The 21881-nt window shown below is 47.6% G+C and overlaps 1 protein-coding gene across 1 annotated transcript in view; it reads left to right on the top strand.

The window, feature by feature from the left end:
- The window catches only part of WDR36 (WD repeat domain 36), an 804166-nt gene that overhangs the window by 755531 nt on the left and 26754 nt on the right, over window positions 1-21881 (top strand). Inside the window, exons 21-22 of the mRNA XM_069625487.1 lie at window positions 14487-14568; window positions 14866-15053. Coding sequence (XP_069481588.1) covers window positions 14487-14568; window positions 14866-15053 — 270 coding nt within the window. The remainder of the gene's footprint in view (window positions 1-14486; window positions 14569-14865; window positions 15054-21881) is intronic.

Below are 21881 nucleotides of genomic sequence, written 5' to 3' on the forward strand. Positions count from 1 at the left end.
GTCATTAAGTAACCCAGTGCCAAGTAATTTGGTTAATGAGGGCTTAAAAAAAACCACAGAAAGCAGCCCCTAGTGACCCACTACATTTAAAATGGATTCTCGTGTGTACCACAACCCATAAAAGGGGCGGTGCTCCTTTATCAACTAGTGAGTTCCCGCATGATTAAGAAGGCAAGAAAACCTACGCTTTCGGAAGCAAAATAGCTGTGTCTCTAGCGCATAAGGTCAGGATTGCAAATCCTACTTCCCTTATGGCAAGGTATAGTCTGGTTCAATGGGACGAAATTACTCCACACTCCTTCTCCACACATCTGAAGTCTCTAAAAAAAATAAAATCAAACATTTTGCTGCACCTCCTTAGAGGTACTCTTCCTTTCCTCTCCTTCCCTCAGAATCTCACGGTCTCCCAAGCTCTGATTCTCTCCAGATTGGACTACTGTAACAGCCTCTTTCTAAATCTACCCGTCTCCACTCCCCACCCTCTACAACTAATCCAGAACAGGACTGCAAGACTTGTCCTTGGCCTCAAGCCCTGGGATCGTATCTCTCCAGCTCTGAAATCCCTTCATTGGATCCCAGTTGACACAAGGATTCAATTTAAAACACTTTGCATTGTCCACAAGGCTTTCTGGGGCCAGGGTCCAAAATACCTTAAACTATCCCTCCGTACATACCTCCCCTCTCGAGCCCTTTGCTCCTCTAACTCCCTCAGGGTCAGTCGTTTTTCAAAGAAACGAGCTGGGTGTAGATCCCAGTCCTCTGCTGGGGCCTCCCTTTGGAACTGCCTCCCTGCCACCTTGAAACTTGAGGAGAGCCATCTACGGTTCCAGAAGCTCCTCAAGACCTTCCTCTTTGCCTTTGCCCCTCTTCTCCCCTGCTTTCTCTCTTGGCACTGTTGCACCTGGCCACCATCTGTCCTTCAGGCCCAGGTACCTGCTCACTCTGCCACCCTCATGCACTGCTTCCTGGCCACCCCTTGCACTGGGGACTGTATCTGTTACCCATACAGTCCCCCCCACTCCTCTTCTGTACTTATCAGATACACTCTGACAAACCTTGCACTTTGCCTTCACAGGCTGCACTATCATTGTTTTGATTACCTTTTTATTTATTTACTTATTATTTATCTTTTCTCTCCTATGCTCCGCACTTTCCAATTTCCGCCCTTCCATGCACTTTTTCCCCCTTTTCCCTTCCCCGTGCACTTGCATGTTCTCAATGTCACTGCACCTAGTAAGATCGTTGTTTTTGTATTCTCCTCTGTTCCCTTCCCTTTACCTGGTCGTGCTCTGAAACACCTGTGTACGAGCGCAATATAAATAAAATATCTTATCATAATGTCTCAATGACGGAGTTGCTCAACCCCTAAAATCAACTAGGATTAAAATTATAAGGGAGGCAAGAACTCCATAAACGCCGTCATCCAAAACACTTTGGATGCCGCAGAAATGGCTGCAAGACTAATGGCTGGTTCAAGCATAATTAAGATACGACTGGCTTAGATGGCTGGATTTTAAACCTGAAACACTAGCAAATCCACTTGACAAAGCTGTGGAAGAGAGCTGTTTTTTTGGAGCAGCACTAGACAAGGCTCTAGAGAAGGTAAAGAAAGAACATGACACTATAAAAGCTCTACAGCAAATAACAGGTAGAACTGTTCAGTAAAAGGGGTTCTTTCTCCAGCAGGCAGTCTTTTTGTTCCCAGGCTTATCAGCAAGCAAGTTATTTCAACTTTCTGCAACGTGCCTCCTGTTACCTACGCAACTTTCCTTTTTTAAACATTTATTTATTTTTATATTTCTCGTGCATTTGGTTGCAAAGATAACCTTAAGCACACACCTTTTTAATACAAATACATTTAAAATTAGACAATCCTTGAATATAGTGATAATAAAATATATGCATCAGCTACATACATTTCCATTTTTAAAAAGAGACAACATGGCAATCAAATTTCATCTAGAGGATACACTATTTAAAACAATTTAAAATATCTCATTCCATCTCCCGCTACTAGGGGGCGCATTCAATTAGAACACTAGACTTAATAGGCCACTCATATACTCTCGACTTAACTATTCAAGAGCAATTTTACCATCTCAATCCATACTTGGAAGCCTGCACCCGTTATAGTCAGTGAGGTTGCATCAAATAGTGTTCTCCCAAATTGATTTCCTTCTATGTTACCAATCTCTCTTACCATGGAGGAGTAAGCCTTTTAATAATGTGACTTTAGGTTGGGGCATTGTGTCAATATGTGCTGGGCGGATTCAACAGAATTTTGACACAATCTATACCTAAGATCTTCATAGGGGACACCTGTCCAACTGCCTGTATATTCATATGTAGGTAGAATATTTAAACAAAAAGATTATATATTTCTCAAGCATGGGGTCTGGCATGGATTCACATGGTCATGAATATTCCCCGTCAGGCTGGGAATCCTCGGTAAAGAAAAAATAAGTATCAGGTTAGTTTCTGATCTGTCTTTCTTAGTAGTAACCAATCACTGGTCTCTGGGTCATACTGCCCCCAGCCAATGACTGCCCTCTCCCTAAGCCCCGCCCCTGGCAGCCATCCTCAGATTTTTACCGCATGTTCAAGTGTTGGGAGTCCTCGTGCTATAGCTCTCGAGCTTTTACTGAGTTTTGCACTTTTTCAAAGAGATTTATCTCATTTTTCGGTTTAATCGAGCCTCAAGCTCCACCATTTCTACTTCCGATCAACGGGGACCCGTTTCGCATTTATCTACGCCCCTCAAGGGTGAAGTTTTCGTCAAGTTACACTTCTTGGAGGATTCCAGAAGTTTCTGAGGCCTACCTCGCGGACGAGAAGACCATGGCCCAGGAGCAGGGAAGCTCGACTCCCGGAAAACTGTTCAGGAACTGCCCGGGATGCAACCTACAAAAGGTGTTCAAGGACGACGAGCATTCGAAATGCCTTTACTGCCTCTACGAGGACAAAACGCACGTGGAGAACGACTGTGCGTTTTGTATGAACATGTCGGATCGGACTATGAGGGATCGTCAGACCCGTCTCTCCAACTGGCTGGAAGGCAAGAGCCCAGTAGGTGAGAAGAAGTCGTCTGAGCAGTCTTCTAAGTCCTGTGAGGGCGCCCCGGCGACGGGGGCCCAACAGAAGGCAAAGCACCACGAGTCCGCGGGCACTGGGAGCGCCGAACGGTCGGGCTCCACGGCTGCCAGGCAGGGCGCACCTTCACCGCTCTGGCTCGGGGAAGAGAAAGTCCAAGAACCCGGCTAAGCTTCTGGAGAGGCCCCGGTCGATCTCGAAGGAACCGACCGAAGGGGAGCGAGGCAGTGACTCTCCCCCTAAGGTGAAGGCCTCAAGCGCGCCCAAGGTGGTGAAGGCCTTGATTCACCCGGCTAAGGCCTCTATCGAGGGAGTCGCTGCGGCCCAGGCTTTCCCAGTGGAGGCGACCTCGGGGCCCAGAGTTTCCCTGCCTCCGCGGAGGGAATCCTCTTTTAAGCCCATCGAGAAGACCCCACGTGAAGACCCCGGTGGAAAAAGAGCGTGGGGGCGGGGGTGGGTTCCATTACGGACACTGACACGACCTCCGAGGAGGAACTGACAGAGAATCTGGAAGAGGCCCGGTCCCATGGGAGGAATCTCGACGAGGGGGATGACGGGAGCGAGGGTGGTAACGATGACTAGGTTCCCGTGGATGAGGAGCAACCGTCGTGCCCGTCGCAGCCCGAGCCGCAGGACAACTCGGCGGCCATTTTGACGGCAATCCAAGCCTTACGCACGGAGATGAGGACGAGACTGCCCCTACCCCCGCCGGATGACCTGGCTGAACCGGGTCGGTTGGAAGCCCTTCAAACAAGAGGAGGAGAATTCATCCAGTGCCCCTTTAGCCCTCACGGCCTTCTCAGCCTTTGTCGCCTTCCCCGATCCCGAGGGACGACACGGGAACAGACACGGCCACGACGGGGACGGATGACTACGGCGGTGACTGACCTTCCGTCTCCTATCCCTCGGGTGTCCCCACCCTACGAGATTGGCTCCTTCCACGCCATGATTGCCAGGGCATCCAAGCTTTTTCAGCTCTGCCCCGAAGAGAAGAAGGAAGGCTTTCTCTACCAACGGCGCGAGGCCAAGAGGAAGTTGCTGGATGACATCTGAGACGAGGGACTTGCCCTCCTCAAGAACCCGTCCACGACACCTGCCAAGAGGGACCGGGTCCCCGACGCCGCCCCATTGTGCCTTTTGGGCGCAGCCGACCCTGGATTCGGTCGTGTCTGCAGCGGCCAAGAAGAAAGCGGGGGGTGTGGGGGGCATCGGCTTCAACTTCCCCACCGGACGGCGAGGGAAAGAGGCTGGATGCCATGGGACGACGAGTTCTCGGCGGCGACGTCGATTAAGGCGGCCAACGCCCTAGCGATTGTGGCCCGCTACGACAGGGAATCATGGTACAGGATCGCCACCCTGTTGGACTTCCTCCCCGACGACAAGAGGGCAGAGGCGCTGGCGATCCTACAGGAGGGTGAGGTGGCTTCGGACCATGCCATAACTGTGGCCACGGACCTTGCCGACACCGGTTTCCGCCAGTTGGGCAACAATGTTTGCCTTCAACGGCGGGGGTGGCTCAAGGCGACGGATATCCGCCAGGACGTGCAAACCAAGGTTTTGGACATGCCCTTCGACAGGAACAATCTGTTTGGAAAGACAGTGGATGAGTCGCTGCAGGCCATAAAGACCGTCACGGAGACGGCTCGGGCCTTGGGAGTTCTGCAGCAACGGCGGCTGCCCTTTCGGAACTCCGGAGGCAAGCAAGGTACCTCCAAAGGATTCGGTGGCGGCTCCTCAACCTACCGTCAAGCGGCCCGTTCCTCATCACAAGAAGTGAATCGGGTGGATCTCGCCGTCGTCGCCATGGAGGCCAAGGAGGCAAGGCTGCTTCCAAACAAGACTGAACCGGCCGTTGCGTCAGGCCCCCACCGAAGCACCCCGGTGGGAGGCCGGCTGGCGAAGTTCGTCAGCGTGTGGGAGTCCATCTCCACCGACCGTTGGGTGCTGGATGCCGTGGCCCACGGGCACACTCTGGAATTCCTAAAAAAGTGCCCCCGAATTCCTCCAGTGGCCAGGAAGGAAAACCACATCCCTCAACTGCTGTTAGAGGTAAGGGCTCCGGTGCTCCAGAGTATATTCAAGATACTTCCTCGTCAGGAAGAAGACAGTAGGTTGGCGTCCCATCCTGGACCTGTGTCGGCTAAACAAATACATCAAGGCACAGAAGTTCCAGATGGTCACCCTCCAGCACGTGCTGGGCAAGCTGGAGGAAGGCGACTTCCTATTGTCGTTGGATTTGGAGGATGGATACTTTCACATCCCCATCCTAAAAGGTCATCAAAGGTTTCTCAGGATCGTAGTCCAGGGACGGCACTGCCAGTTCAAGGCCCTCCCGTTCAGATTGAAGTCTGCGCCCAGGGTCTTCACCAAGTGCCTAGCACCAGTAGCGCGCGGCTGCGCCGGCAGGGGATCCACGTCTACCCCTACCTGGACGACTGGCTCATCCGAGCAGGGACAATGGAACTCTCCGTCGAACACACATCGAAGACCGTCCAGCTGCTCACGGACCTGGGATTCTCCAACTTCCCCAAATCCCACCTGGTTCTGTCGCAGGTCGCGCTGTTTCTGGGAGCCAAGCTCGATACAGTGGTGCGATTGGCATCGCCGTCGGAGGAAAGAACACAGGCCATCCTGGGCAAGGTACAGCGTCTGCTGGCCACGGACGTGGCCAGAGTGAGGTCCATCAAGTCCCTGCTCGGGGTGATGTCCTCTTGCATCTATCTGGTGCGCCTGTGCAGGCTTCGGATGCGCCCTCTACAGGAGTTCCTCGACACCTGTTGGATGCAAGCGACGGGCAGCTTCGAGGACAAGATCTCGCTCAACGAAGTATTCCGCCAGGCAATTTGATGGTGGGGCACCCACGCACATCCGCGCGGGCAGACTTTCAGACCCCAGCATACCAGGTGACGTGACGACGGATGTCTCCCTGGAGGGGTGGGGAGCACACACCGGAGATCTTCACGCGAGAGGCCTGTGGCTCCCGGAGGAGAGGCCGCTCCACATCAACATACTGGAGCTCGGAGCAGTGTTCTGGGCCCTCAAGTCATTCCTCCCATCCCACAAGGGCAAGGTGTTGAGGATCCTCACCGACAACACCACCACAATGTTCTACATCCAGAAACGGGGAGGAACCAGATCCCCAGCCCTGTCCAAGGAAGCCCAGGATCTGTGGCACTGGGCCGTTGCCCATGGGATGTTCCTGGTGCCTTTTCATCTAGCAGGGATAAAAAACACCATCGCCGACTCACTCAGCACGGAGCTGCGCTCGTGCCACGAGTGGGAACTATGCCAGGATCAAGTGGATCAATTCTTCCGGCGATGGGGCAAACCCCAAATTGACCTGTTCGCGACCGCGACAAACTCCAAGTGCCAGAGGTCCGCCAGCAGGTTCCCCCAGCCGAGGAGCATGGGCGATGCTTTCTCGTTCCCCTGGGACGACCTGTTCCTGTATGCGTTTCCCCCAACCGCCCCCCCCTTGCCGTTGCTGCTCAGGCTCATCAACCAGCTCAAGAGGTCCCGGTGCAGGATGATCCTCGTCGCACCGAGGTGGCTGAGACAGATCTGGTTCCCGGACCTTTGGGACTTGTCAGCGTCCCCACCAGTCAAACTGCCGACGGACGCAGATCTTCTCTCCAGAGAAGGAGGTGCCATTCTTCATCACAATCCGGAATCACTGAACTTGCAGGCCTGGCTCCTGCAGCACTAGAGTTTTGAGGGTACGATATCCCGGCTGAATGCAGAGAGGTTCTTGCAAAGGCCAGGGCGTCCTCAACTCTCAAGTGCTACGGACACCAGTGGAAGAGGTTCTCTGTCTGGTGCCGTGCACAGAAGATTAACCTTCTACGGATTACTGCCCCTCAAGTGCTACCGTACTTTCTGTCGCTGGCCAAAGCTGGACTAGCTCATGCTTCCATCAAGATACATCTGGCAGCGATTTCCCGATACACCAGAACTGCAGGATAGTCGTCCCTGTGGTCTCATCGCCTGGTGAAGGAGTTTATGAAAGGACTGTTTCGATCGTTCCCGCCGGTGAAGGCTCCAGCCCCGGCGTGGCAGCTCAACGTGGTGCTGACCAGGCTCATGGGGCCGCCATTCGAGCCCTTGCATTCGGCTCCGTTGAAGTTCCTGCCGTTGAAGACAGCGTTCCTTGTGGCCATCACCTCTGCACGACATGTGGGAGAGATTCAGGCCCTTTCCTGCAAGCCTCCATACTTGACTTTCCACGAGACGAGGGTGGTGCTGAGGACAGACCCCTACTTCATGCCCAAGGTGCAGTCGGACTTCCATCTCAACGAGCCCTTGGTGTTACCAGTCTTTTTCCCGTCGCCGGCCGAGAGGACTTTGCACTCGCTGGATGTAGCTAGAGCGCTGAAGTTCTACGTGGACCGAACGAAGAGTTTTCGGAAGACATCACAACTGTTTGTCAACTTTGGACCTGTAAAACTAGGAAAGGCTCTCTCGAAGGCTTCCATTTCCAGATGGCTCTCCGGCTGTATCATGCACTGTCATCGGTTGGCAAACCGACCGTTGCCCGGCCGTCAGAGAGCCCATTCGACCAGAGCGATCACTGCTACCACGGCGTTCTTGTCTGGTGTGCCCCTGCTGGACATCTGCAGGGCTGCTACGTGGAGGTCGAATGCACAGCTTCACGAGATTCTACTGTGTCGACCAGGATTCCAGGGAGGAGTCCAGAGACGGCCAGTCAGTGCTGCGCAACCTGTTCGCTTAAGGTGAGCCTGGTGAGGAGGTAAGAGATGCTTAATGTTGAGTTTTATGTAATGCTGAATGTTGAGCCTTGCCACCTTCCGTGGTTGTGCATGTGTGTAACTTGTTGCTTCCACAGGGCACGGACGGTTGTGCAGACATGCTCACAGAAGTAGAGTGCATGGTAGAGGTCAGGTTTCAAGATGGGCAGCCTCCTCCACAAAAATGACTGCCCAATAAAAGTCCCACCCTCCCCCATGCAACACCAGTAGGCGGACACATAGCATCATACATCCAGTCAGAAGGGGATACTGCATCAAGCTATTATCCAGACCACGCAGTCATCCGCCGAGAGCAAGACATGTATCCCAAGAGCATCTAAAGCTTCTGCAGGAAGAGATCCAGACAAGTGCCAAGAAAATAGGTACACTCAGGAATGTATTGTATATTTTCTATTTTCCAAAAAATACAAATCCATGAGACCAGCGTTCCACCCAAGACTGGTATGTATAGCCACAAGCATTCAGGATGACAACCGTACAGGAGGTCATACCTCGCCTAAAAAGAGGAAACTTCCAGAAAACATTAGATATGGAACATGCATACTTTCATTTTTCAGTGTTCCCGGACACATTCCTGTCAGGATGGGGGGCACATTGTCAACTCCACACTGCACCAAGGGAAAAGCAGTAAAAAAGCAGAAAAGCTGTCACATAAATTGGTTAGTACTACTGGCAATCAAAATGGCGCTGACATTTCAAAATATTTTAAGACTGAAAAGTATCCTCATACAAACAGACAACACAATCGCAATGTTTCACATCAACACACGACACACTCAACACAACTGTCCGTTTTCGCACAGACTATCTGGCACTGGTGCATACAAAGGAACATATTCACCCAGACACATGTTCCAGGGGAACACAACTGTTTTGGCAGACTCCCTCAGCATAGTTTTATAACGGAACATGAGTGGGAACTAAACACCAGTAGTCGGACAGATTTTTGTAAAATGGCGACATGCAATAGTAGACCTATCTGCAACAAACAAAAACTGCAAAACTTTGCATTCAGGCTCCTGCACCCAAGGTCCCTAGGCAATTCTCTATGGAGTTATTGGTCACAGATATATTCACGCTCTCCCGACACCACTAATAAGCAAAATAATTCACAAACCAGATCAAGAGTCTAACAATGATACTCATTGCACCAACATGGGCAAGGCAACCATGGTACTCATACCTACTACACATGTCTGGTATACTGTGTTTATAAAGTGAAAAAATTATTACGAATGACATTTATAATGAAACAATAATAACAAAAAATACTGAATTGTTTTAGGAAAATATATGTGGGGGTAGGGTAAAGGGTTACATCTTGTGGGGATGTGGATGTCCCCTACTCCTGTTAATTTCTTCTTCTCTTCTCCTCAACTCCCTCAATTAATCTTCCTCTCACCTTCTTTGCAACCTATGACCTATGTACATTCTTTGGGCTTCTATCTCTTCTCGTTTCTTCTCTTCTAATCTCCCCTTTCCTTTCCTCGTATCTTCTTCATTCTTCCCTTTACTTTCATTCTTTCCTTTACTTTCATTCTTTATCCCACTCTGCTGTGTATGCTCATTCCTCTTTATTTTCACTTTTCCAGGTCTTCTTTCCTCTTTCTCGAACCCCATCAATGCCCTTATCATCCAACTTATTATTTGTTCTCCCATCCATTCATTCAGGGCTATTGTTATTCCCTTAGCTTTGTCCTTTGTTTCTTTTTTTCCTTGCTTCTTCCTCTATCTCCGTCTGTCTATCCTTTCTCTCATCACAATGCTTGCTTTCATTGCGTGGTGATGTATCTTTGCGTTCTCTACTTTTCGCATTATCCTTGCTACATCCTTACTGTTCATGGCCTGTAAGAATGTCCTTGTATTTTCCCTTGTTCCCTCACTTGCCTTGAAGAGCTTTGAAACACATTGTGTATAGGCGCTATATAAATAAACTATCATATCCTACTATAAGCAAGGGGCGCATATACCGGATTAACATACCCGCTTGTCGCTTTTAATTCCTTTAAAGGATAAAATGCCTTCTCCTCTGTCTATGCTCTTCTGGAGGGGAAAGGGGAGCCGAAGGTGTTTTATCCTCCCCTTTATGCTGATTAAGCATCCACTACCTCTTGGCTGGATCTTCATTCTCACTGTGGTACATCTTCCTTAGTTCTAAAATGACCAGCCTTTTCTGTAACTTTTTTACCTTCTGTGTGGCATGCAAATATCTTGCCATATGCCATAATGTGGTTTTTGGCAGTGAACCCTCCTGAGGCCAAGACATGAGTCTTTAGTCGTGCCTTGTTCCCATTCCAAATGATATTTCCTTATCTTTACTGTGTATCTGGGCAATGTCCTGCATAGATGCAAAAGGAGTGTCCTCCATGATGATGAGTCGGATTCGACTGTCAATACTGATCCGTCCTTTTTATTTGATTCTTTATTTTATACAACATACAACACCAATCAATTGGCGCAGGCACCATCAATCGTTGCTTATAATCCCCAAAATTATTTTGACTACTTTAAAAAAAAAAGAAACAAAATCTATACAACAATGTTCTGTTTGCTCCTTTGTTTACACTTTCTATCAATGTTTGTTCTCGTTCTTCTATCATTGGTATTTTAGGAGTTTCTTCTTTATTTATATATTCATTTCCTTTGATTTTTACCCTCCTGATTGACGTCAATATCTTGGTCCAAATTTTCACCAATCTCCTTAATTTTTTACTATCGTTTTACATGTATTAGTCTAGACACAACAAAAGCTTTATATTGACATATGTATAACCGCAGACATGTGCATCTTTTCAATTTTACTGCTTACACCTTCCTTTATTATTTTTAGTAAATGTATTTCTTCTCAACTTCACTCAGTTTTGGAGTTTGATACGCGGGCCTTGCCTCAGGAATCCTAAACACCCCTATTTGAAATCTTTACTCTAGTGCGTACCCTTCTGCCCGCCCTTATAACCAGGAATCGAGGTATCTACTTCTTCTCTTAATAATTTCCCCCAAAATCATGTTACTTTTGTACATATTATTTACAACACAATTCCTCCCCCTATTTTTGCCACCTTTTGTTCTACTTACATCTGTGAACCAGCTCGAGTCCCTCAGCATCGACTCTGCCTCAACCAACCAGTTTGCCTTCTCTCCACGGGACACCTGCTGGGACCGGACAGGAATTTAATTGAAGGGATATCTTCTTGCGTGTGACTCTCTCCACAGGAAGCTCTGCTGTCTTTTGGCTAATGGCGGGAGCAGACAAGCGTCCGGGGGGTCTGGATCTGGCCTAGGTCGATTAGACCGCAACCATCTGCACTGCTACCAAAATGTGCTCTAGCACCTTGAAGTGTCACTCAAGGTATATAGCAAAGCACTACTTTATTCTCATTTAATAAAGCAGGGAGAACTGACAGGCATTGAACTGATGCATGCACTCTAACGTACAACCCTGATTACACAGAGGTCCTATACCACATATGCGTCCTCTGACATCATCCTACATGGCAAATCATAAAACCTATTGAAGGGAGGGATTGGTTAGGGGATCATATATACATAGATACTTTGTAAGTACCAACAATACTGGATGCACCTTATCTGGTGGGCACACCTTGAACTACCTCTAAACACGTATAGTACTGATTATAGCTGACAAAGTATCAGCGGATTGGTCTATGCAACATATTGTATGTTAGGTTGCCCCTTGGACCCATTGATTGGTTGGCATACTATCCCAACCTTGGACTTTCGGATCTTTAGCAGCATATACCTAAAACAAAACCTAGGTGCTTTGAATTGCATCAGATTACTCCCAGTTCTCCCAATTAATCCATCATCCCTCATCGGTCAGTCATTAACCAAGTTCTTCTGTCTGTAGGTGACCTTGTAGCCTGCTCACTGTCTTACAGCATTTGAGGGAGTGTGAGCACACCACTATCTTCGTCTGACGCTCTAATGAATAGCCTGTGTCTCTGACTTTTGAGCGGCATGTGAAGAGACCACGAATTTGTCAATTTCAGCCTCTTATTTACTGCTATTTGATTCAATTATGCTGGGTGCTGTTGCTCCTCTTGGCCTCTAGAGACTTGCTCCCTCTACCTCCCAACCTTGCATAGACATCTTAGACGTTTCATTGTGCAATACTTTGGCTGTTGCAGATGTTTTCTTCTTCCTTAATCTAAGAGGAACATCTCACATTCAGGGTTTACCTGTATAACTCCCCTTGTACCTTGCTATTATTCCTTAAAATAGAATCCTTGATCCTAGGCCAACCTCGACTCATCGCTGTTTTGCACACAAACTGCGTTTCCTGATTATGCAGCCTTGCTGTCTGAGGTAGCTTGGTTGAATTTGACATGAGCCAGCGTCCATTTTCCTATCCTGGCCGTCCTTGCCACATTATATATTCCTCTATAGCAAGCTTCTATATGTCTCATCTATCTTGCTTTATGGCGTATTTACATTATTAACCAGTAAGTTACTTCATTCTTCTTTATACTCATGATTTCTTTAGCTTTGGGTACATATTTCTCTTGGTGCTTGTTACATCATCACTCAAGTATTTTCATATCGTTTCAGCATAGGTTCATATATCTTTTTTGTGACATCACTCTTCCCTCATCAGATTTCACTTAACGCTCCATAATGTCCATAGGTGTGTGCCGACATCCTTCCATGCGGCATCCTTTCACACTTTCAGTGTGAGGGTACATTCTATATGTCTGAGTGCATAACATCTCTCAAACACTCAATGAGGTAGTGGGATTACACAAGGGATCCCAGCCATAGCCCTTCATCCGCTGTTCCTATATGTCAGTGGTGAGGGAGCGGGAACTACGGAGAAAGCATTCACCTGCTCCTCTGTAGCGACTTGATATTTATATATTGGTATCACTTTTTTCGGTTTTAGTTTGTCTCCCTATGTGAGAGAGGGTATGCCCATATGTGGGTCCCTTGCTCGCTGCGCCATAGGGAACCAAGCAGCACCTCACTGATAAGACACAACATGGCCGAAATATGTCTGGGGTTGCTTGTGTGTAGAGGGGACCTGGCTTTGCAGTTTGGGTTGCGCTGCTCCCATTGGTGACAGTATCCGACTGATTTGCATATGGCTGGACTCCTTTTGCAATGGTGCAGACAGGCTAAATGAAAGGTGGCGTGGAAGGATGCCCAAAGCAGTGCCAGTCGTTCAGATTAATTCAAAACCTTCCACCCATCACTTTTTTGGTTATACTCAATGTCACGTCCAGCAACTCGGCACAAGGGTGCCAAGCAGAGCAGATGCAGAGCTGCGCCCCCTGGTGGCTGAAAGTGTCTCAATACAGCTGGCATTGAATATTTAAGGTGAACATCGGAGGAAGGACTGATCCATCAGAAAGAAAATTGCCTATGGGAAGTAATTTGTTCTTCTTGATGGCAGCTCCTTGTGTACCCATGCTATCTTGTCCTCTGCGATTGTTTACCCTTAAGGTGATGCTCCGTCTCCATCATTACAGCCACGTGTGGAAGTGGCTGTATGCTCTTTCTGTAAGGATCCCCAACCCCTCAATCTTCCCTCTTTCAGGATGAAGGCGACTGCCTCAGGTCTTCAGAGTCCTCCTAGACTGAGAAAAGATTCCTTTGTTTGGACCCTGCAAAAGGTCCTTGAGCCCTAATGTTTCTTGGACAAGGGATTTCCAGATCATCTTCAGCTTGAATGGCTGCAAGGCACGCAGGACTGTTAACAAGCAGACCCGGTCCAGATAAAGTTTTCCTCTTTTATAGAGTTTTTCACTCGGCAAACACGTACTTTTCTCTGTTTTTTGGCCCCTTCCACTACACGTTTGGTGGCTACGTATGCTTTGCAGGTAGGTGGCACTTACATTGACATCTGTCAGAATTCTAGGTGGGCATCCTTGCATAGATTTGCTAAACACTGTTCCTGGGATTCTTTGTCTGGTGAGGGCATCTGTGGAGGTGCTTCAGCCCTCAAGAGGTGTCTGTGGCTTACTGTCCCCCAAGCTCTGTACTGCTTTGGGAGTCTCAATAGGATAGGTAATCTGTTATAGGAAGGAATACATTAGAAGAACACATTATTTTCTGTTATACCAAGGATTTCCAGCCTGACGGGAAATATTTTAAAGCATGTGAATCTGTAAAGATAAATCTCGAGTAGGTAACTAATTCTTCTCTATTACACTCAATCTTTGTAAAATCTGTACCTTTTCATCGAAGATGCCTAAATGTTACAAAGATATCCATGCACATGTAATTGTTGCTTGATTTATAATGATGTATAGTTCAAATAGCAGTGATGCATATTTCAGTTGGAATAGCAGAACATATTCCCTCTCATGTTTTGTGCAGATTATTTAACGGCTGATTTCTGTGAGCATTGTTTCCGGGGAAGCTGCAGCAGGATGTGGCTTCTACTCAAAACCACACTGTGTGGGTGTGTTATGAAGGGAGTGATTACAGCGGTTTGGTAGTGTTTACTGTGCATGCTTTTGACAATGTATTATTTTACTTCATTCTGACTTGAATGTGGGCAGCTGATAGGCTTTATTTATAATCTGATACTGCAGAACAGTTTTTATGTCAAATGTTTTATTCCATTGAAACGGGATTCCCTCCCTGAATCTACTTCTCTTTATGTTCTAGTCAAAGGTCGTGAATCTTGGCGTTCTTGCCCAAAAATCCACTTTCTACATGCAACTGGAAGAAGCCTTGAGTAATCAGAACTGTAAGTTGCAGCTTCATCTGGAAGCATTAAAGGGTTTACTTTAAAATAGCTCTGAGAAATTCCTATAATGACTGTTAATTGCATTTCTTGGCAAATTACATCGTTTGACAGTAGAAAATAGTCCACAGGAGAAAGTAAACTTCAAAGGTGAATTAACATTTTCGTTCTCCCAATGCCTTCTATGCGCATGGCCACCCACTAAAGTGTTGCCTGAATTTCTAGGGAAGAATGTGTAACTTGTTTTGCAAATGTTTACTGCTAATCTTAATTTTTTTTTCTTTTTTTTAAAAAACTCAGATGAGTCTCCTGTAAAAACATTGAAGGAAATGGGGCCATCTAGAATTGACACAGAACTGCGTGGTTTGGGTCCAGATGACGGAGGCTCAGTGGAAGTGATGCAAAGTTTTCTGCAAATGATAGGGAGAATGTTGGATTCAAAGCATGGGTTTGAGCTGGCTCAGGCATACCTTGCATTGTTCCTGAAGGTAGTTACTACTTTGCACATTTTTAAAGTTTTCATGGAAAGCAGTTGTACCAAAACTCCAAAAATGTTACTGTTTTCACAATGCTACTACAACTCAACCCTTTTTCTGTTCAGATCTCTGCTCTCATATTTAGACCTGCACATCTGTGTCTACAAATCAGAAAAGAACTTCATACATTTCACCCTGCTGTACATATTCAAGGGTCCAGGTTGCATAAAAGACAACTAACCTTTGCATATTCTTGTTACTCCATGTAGGCGTCCTGGAAAGCTTATCTGTGTATGTTTTATTCATGCCCTTCTAAAGGATAATGGATTTTCAGAACCAACCCTTGGGCAAGGGTTCTGAGAGGCCAAACTATTTAGTGAAAAGGGGAAAGACATTTTGGTCTTGCCAAGCTCAATCAAGGTAGTGTAGCTGAGCAGTAATGCTCAGACATCAAGAGATATTGGGATGGTGTAATTGTACAGTGAGACAGACTCAGAGCACTCAAATGAAATTAGTAAGTATAAAAATACTCTATTTTGCCTTGCCGCACACTAAGCAGTTCAATTCACAGTTGAAGTAGTTTTATTTAATCAAAACTCTAAACATATGTACATCCTCAGATGTGATCTCACTAGAGAAGCCTTTAGGCAGTAAGGTAAATGGGAAACCGGTGAAACAATGCAAAAGGAATAATAAGTAATGAAAATCAATACAAAAGCGGAATCGGGCTACCCTGCCCAATATAACTATCACTTCATAAATCCTTTCCTGCTACAGTAGGTAGGTCTAGTGCCACTAAGAATCACAAGTACCAGGTAAGTACCGGTTGCAGAGAGCTGTACTTCTGTGCATGTGTAGAAACAAATATTGGCAAAGCCATCATGTAGCTACATTGTGCCTGTAAAGAAGAATCAATGTTATGCTTAAAAGGTCAGTGGACCTCTCCCAATCCCACCACTCCGCAGGAAGCCCATGGGTGAATCCATGACCAGACCTCCACCAGTCACTACCGGGCAAGGAAGACGTAACATGGGGAGTTTATGCCTGTGCAACCCTATGGTGGGAAGTGGGCTGGGAACAGGTATGCAAGCTTGCCCCTCCTCCCCCTTACTCTTGCACTAGACGCCAACCATAGGTTTCCTAGATTTGTTGGGCCCACTTACTTTAATCATTGGTTCCAATTGCCACGGGTGCAGTGGTAGTTTATGAATACGGGATGAAGTGCAGCTAGGTGCTGATTCTGTACTTTGATAACTGTTCCTGATAACTTACAGCTGGGCGGCCCAGGCACCTTGAGATGAAGACCACTGCAAGTCATGACAGGAGACCCACAGGACTTGACTGAAGTGTGCGACTGGCAATCCCTGCAATAAGGCAGCAGCAGGTGACTTGTGGCAAGAACCAAGGCACTGCTCCTGGGTTTCGGCTTGGAACTTTGCAGGTCACTAGTTTGTAGCCCAAGACTCGTCCTCCAGCAGCTGCTGCTCTCTACCAGGCTGAGGGGAAGCCGGGTAGGGGTTATTTGAAAGGGGGGGTTACCATGTCTCACCCTCTGGCAATCCCTCCCCAATCCCAATAGACGCTCCACCCCAGGTGATGCTCCCTCGCTAGTCCGCCCCCAGGGTCGGGAACCAAAAGTGATGGCCCTCCCCAGGCCACCTGTTTGGAACATTCCCCAGGAGTGGGAAGGGAAAAACCCTTAGGTTTTTCACACAGTGCAGCAATCCTCTGCGCATCCGCAAGAGGTCGGGTCTTTCACCCCTTTGCACCCTACGCCCCTGTGGAAGAGGTCGGGCCACTGGAGCAGCAGCAGCCCCTGCCCCCTCAGCCACCCAGGGTGCAAAACCTCTGTGAGGAATTCTGCCATATATCCCCTGTAGGAGGGTGAATTTCCCTGTTCTGTGCATAATGGTTTCGGACCACGTCTGATGCTTGGGATTTTTAGGTCTTTCAGCAGAGTTAGTGTCTCCCTTTTTATTTAGTGTCCTATGGACCACTTTCCTTTCACCTCCACCTTGCCTCCATACCCCATCCTCTTGCTGTAGGTCTGTCAGCTTCTCTGGAAGAGCGATATGAAAGACTGGGGCCTGCATCCAATTCTCGATCTGAGGCTTCTGAATTTATACTTGCGAAAGGGCAAATTCAAGATGGTAACTCTAGACCAGATCCTCCAAGCGCTCAATCTGCAGGACTGCATGTTGTCACTGGACTTTCAGGATGCCTACTTCCACTTACCCATTCATCCGAAGCCCAGGATGTACATAAGGTTAGTGTTGGACCAACATCACTACCGTTCGGCCTTTCTTCGTTGCCTGGGGCTTTCACCAAGCTTCTGACAGTGGTAGCTGCTAGACTCAGGGGAAACATTAATGTAGTTCCCTACATAGATGGCTGGCTTGTCCGACCTTGCTCCCTGCACCAGACATTGGCACATATGTTCCACACATGCAGCCTGTTGCAGAGACCAGGCTTTCCCCTTCACAAAGTCCCATGTTTCACCGTCTCAGTACCTCTGGTGTATCGGGGTGGTCTTTGACACTTGCCTGGGCAGAGCCTTTCTGGTGAACCTCTCTCAGATGGTAATTGTCCTACAATCCCAGGGGCAAGTTTCTGCCTCATGCTTTGTGTCTGCTTGGTCTCATGGCCTTCTGCATTCTGTTGGTCCCAGAGGCTCAGCTGCACAAGAGGTTGCTTCAGTGGCTACTCTGTTGCCAATGGTCTCAGTTTCAAGAACACATTTTCATAATTTCTACATTTATCGAGTCGGGTAGTTGAGACCAGGCATGGTGGTCCCTGAGGGACAACTTGCTGAAAGAAGTGCTCCATCAACGATGGCCTCCGGTAACGATAGTCACGGATGCGTCCCTGGCAGGTTCGGGAGGTGCTGACCAGTTTAATCTGACTGTGAGCAGACTATGGTCTCCCTCAAGAGTCTTGGGAGCAAATCAATTTGCTGGAGTTGAGGGTGATCAGGTTGGCCCTGGTTGCCTTCCTCGCCTCTGCGACAAGGAAGTGTGCTGATCATTACAGACAGTACGGTGGCCATACACTACCTCAACCAACTAAATGGTGTGGGGTCCTTGCCACTTGGCAGAGAAGCAATGTGACTGTGGTTCCGGAGAATGACTTCTTTCTGATGGCTGCCCGTCTTGCTGGGAGAGAGAATGGCAAAGTGGATGCCTTGAGCAAACCGACTTTGGCCTCCCACGAATGGATGCTCTGCCAGGAAGTCCTAGGGGAGATTTTCTCCTACTGGTGGACTGAAGTAGATCTCTTTGCTTCCAGTGTGAACAGGATGTGCAAGGTGTTCTGCTCCAGGTAATTTCCTTGTCAGGGAGCGCTGGGGTACACATTGACAGTTAATGGTTTGGGAACCTGTGCGCAAATGTCACCAGTTCCAGAAAAAGGCAGGAAAGAGTGATTTAGTGACAGTCCCATGTAACTTTATGGCGGACAGGGGTGGGCAGAACCCCATAACTCTGATTTCTCCAGATACCATTGCTGGTGTCAAATGATCTGTTTGGGGACACACTCTTCTGTGCGTGGTCCTGTCGAGGACGGGCAAGGGCTTGTGGGCCAGAGATCACTTTTGGATGCAGGATTTTTATTTTGGCTGGTTGCGGTGCTTAGGCATGGGTTCCAGACAGCACACAGTAGAACACCCAAAAGAGCAGCGATCAAGATTTCTGCACGGCAGAGCATCTCAGGACTAAAGGAGTTTTGCGGCGGGAGTTACCACAGTCAGGCGGCGCAGACCCAGCACAGCTTCTGTTCATGTAAGGAGGACAGATGTAGGACCGGTGTCTTGTTCCACAATTTGAAGATCCTCCAAGTTAAAAGAATGCTCTCGGAACGGCAACTGCTGCAGTGAAGTAGCCCAGGAGACAGCGGTGGTCAGTCTGCTAGTTGGCCCAGCAACGCTTCTGAAGGCTCAGAAGGCATGGATTCTCGAGCAGGGGTCGAGACATTTCCCACCAGCCCAGGGGTCGAAACATAGATGGTGTTATCTTGATCAGGTAGAGGAACAGGGTTTCACCGGGACAGCACTGGAGTCGATGCTGGTAACCTTCATGGCCATTGTCAGTGTGCTGCACTACCTTGTGTAGGTTTTGGCTCCCATAATCTGTCGAATAGCTACACTAGCCCTCCTCCTTTTACCCAAGATTTGGGCTGGGAGCATGCCAAAACCCACCAAGGTAAAGAGCTGTTCCATTTAAACAGGCAGTGGCTATCCGAAAAAGGATAGCCACTGACCACAACATCTGCCCAGCAACAGAAGTTCAGACACCAGCGATGTGGATTTGGACTAGAAAGTCCCAGCCCCCTCCTCTTGGGAGACACACAAATGCACTCACTGCTGCTTCCCCCACAAAAGTCGTCCTATTACCTGGAAAAGAGCATTCCATATAGGGCAGTTCCTGACCTGAGAAGGCAGGAAGAAGGCCAAAGAACAATATGGCCAACGACAAGCGAAAAACCTTGTGCCACGACCATTTTAGTGTGCTAGCCTCCTTTAGTACCCATTTGCGGTAAATGCAATAGGCACAAGTAAAATGCATCAAAAACCGTAAAATTTCACTTCTGCCACCAACTTGTCATATGCACATTGTAAAAGTAACCGAAAAGCCATTAAATAAAAAGGTAGAAGTATACAAAGTATTCTTACTGTACTTAACTGTACGTTGATGTGTGCAATTGTAACAATGCAAGAAATACAGAAACAGTGTCAGTTTTAGTGACTGATCAGTTTCACCATAAGAATTAGTAAATTGGAAAGGGAAGTAAAGCGGAGGGCTCCAAAAAGTCAGGACAACGTTCAAAACCAGCAAAAGGAAAGTGTGTCCCATAGAATTCTACAAGAGAATAGCGGCAAAAAGAAATTCTTAACACCCAACTAGTCTATTTGAGTCTACAAACCCATCCAGACAGACATAGATCCCTGCAAAAAAAAAATTACAAAATGCAGAAATTAAAATGCTCAGTTGTTCAAAATCTAGGCTTTTATTTTATCATTGAACTTTGACCTTGGTGAATCAAGTTAACAAAGTCTTGTGCTCTGCCAATTACTATTTGATGATGCTCAGGCAGGTCTATCCATTCCTCTCCGAAGAAATAAGTGTTAATAGCTAGGGTGATAATTGGCTCACACATAATGATGGAAAAGTGTTTTTATAAGCACCCTTATATGCTATAAATTGCAGGCAATTACTGCAGAAAATGCCTGCTTGAATAGTTACCGGCACCCTGAAAAAAAACACATTAAACCAATTCTTATAAGCTACACTGGACTATAATCTTCTTTATATACATTGTTATAAAACATTATGAGCTCTGGGGTCGGGGGGGGGTCCTTTGAAGTGCTGACTTACAAGCTCTGCTACACACTCCCTCTGGAACTTCGTGGCACCACAGAACTCATGCAATTTAGGCATAAACTTAAAACCTTATATCCCGTGCATGCTGTTTGTTGTGCAGCTTTACCTGCACTTAGATGCTTTTGGGCTGTAGGCACAATTCGAATGCTTACAGACATAGAAAAAAGGCTGTTGCTGATTAAGGCCACCTTTCAGGAATGGAGACATCTTTTGGGGGCGAAACATCGGGCTACTGTGTATACGGACCATCGTAATCTTCAGGCCTTGGCTACAGCGAAGTGTTCTAATGGGTGCTGAGGGCCTGTCACCTTTTCTTTGCTCCCTGTGATATTGTCTGGTGTGGGACGATGGGTAGGGTGAAACGCGATCACAGAAGCAGGGGCTGATATACCCTTGTTACATTAGTCTTTCATTCTCCCAGCAGAACATTTTGTATGTGTGGCACCCCTTTGCTAGTCCTGTCTGAGAGCATTACAGAAAGAGAGCACCCACAGGAAATTGACAATCTGAATGTTGATATACAGGGTGGCTTGCCCTTTCTGCAGGGTCGCATATTCCTGCCCGCTGCAAAGACAAAAGAGGAAGCACAATGACTCTGCCATGCCTTCAAACTCTTGGGTCGTTTGGGACAACACAAGACGTGGGAACTTTGTCGCTGGTGTGGGTGGCTGCACATTAAGTAGGACATTATTGACTTTTGCGCTATTTGCATGCAGGGCAACCACCAACCCAGTAAGCCTCCAGGCTTATTACAGTTGATACCCAAACCACATAAACCATGGCACTCTAGAACTATGGATTTCATCGAGCAACTCCTGAAAGCCCAAGGGGGGGTGGGGGGGTACACCATTTGGGTTGTGGTAGATATATTTTGTAAAATGCGAACTTTGTCCCCTGTGTAGTTGTTACCACCTCGGTTGCACTTACTGATCTGTTCCTGTAAATGTTTTCCAATTACATGGCCTCTTGTCTGTTATGATCAGTGATGGAGGTCCTCTGTTTACGTCAAGGTTCTGGAGAGTTATTATGGTTAAAGTAGGTATTGAATGGCAGTTGTCTGGTTACCATCCACAGACCGATGGACAGACTGAAAGATTAAACATGAAACTGGAACAATATCTGCGATACATGTCGCCAATAACAATAAACATGGTTCTCCCTGCAGTACACCTAAAACACCACCATCCATTCCGCAACTGTAGAAACACCTTTTTTGTGGTGTTTTGCCTACATTCCCGCATGTTACCTTTTGAGCCTCAATCCATGATGGTGGTACCTGCGATCGAGCACAATGCACAAAACTGCTGCAAACACCAAGCTGTCCACCAGCATTTACGAGCAATGCAACTACACTGCAACCAAGGAGTTGGCTTCTCGTCATAGATCGCCCACACTTTTTATTTGGTTGGGAGTCAGGTTTAGTTGTCTACCAAACACCTGCATATTCTCTCCCGGATGTGGGAAG

Source organism: Ambystoma mexicanum, chromosome 6p, assembly GCF_040938575.1.
Source record: "Ambystoma mexicanum isolate Mex_15411 chromosome 6p, UKY_AmexF1_1, whole genome shotgun sequence".
NCBI lineage: Eukaryota > Metazoa > Chordata > Amphibia > Caudata > Ambystomatidae > Ambystoma > Ambystoma mexicanum.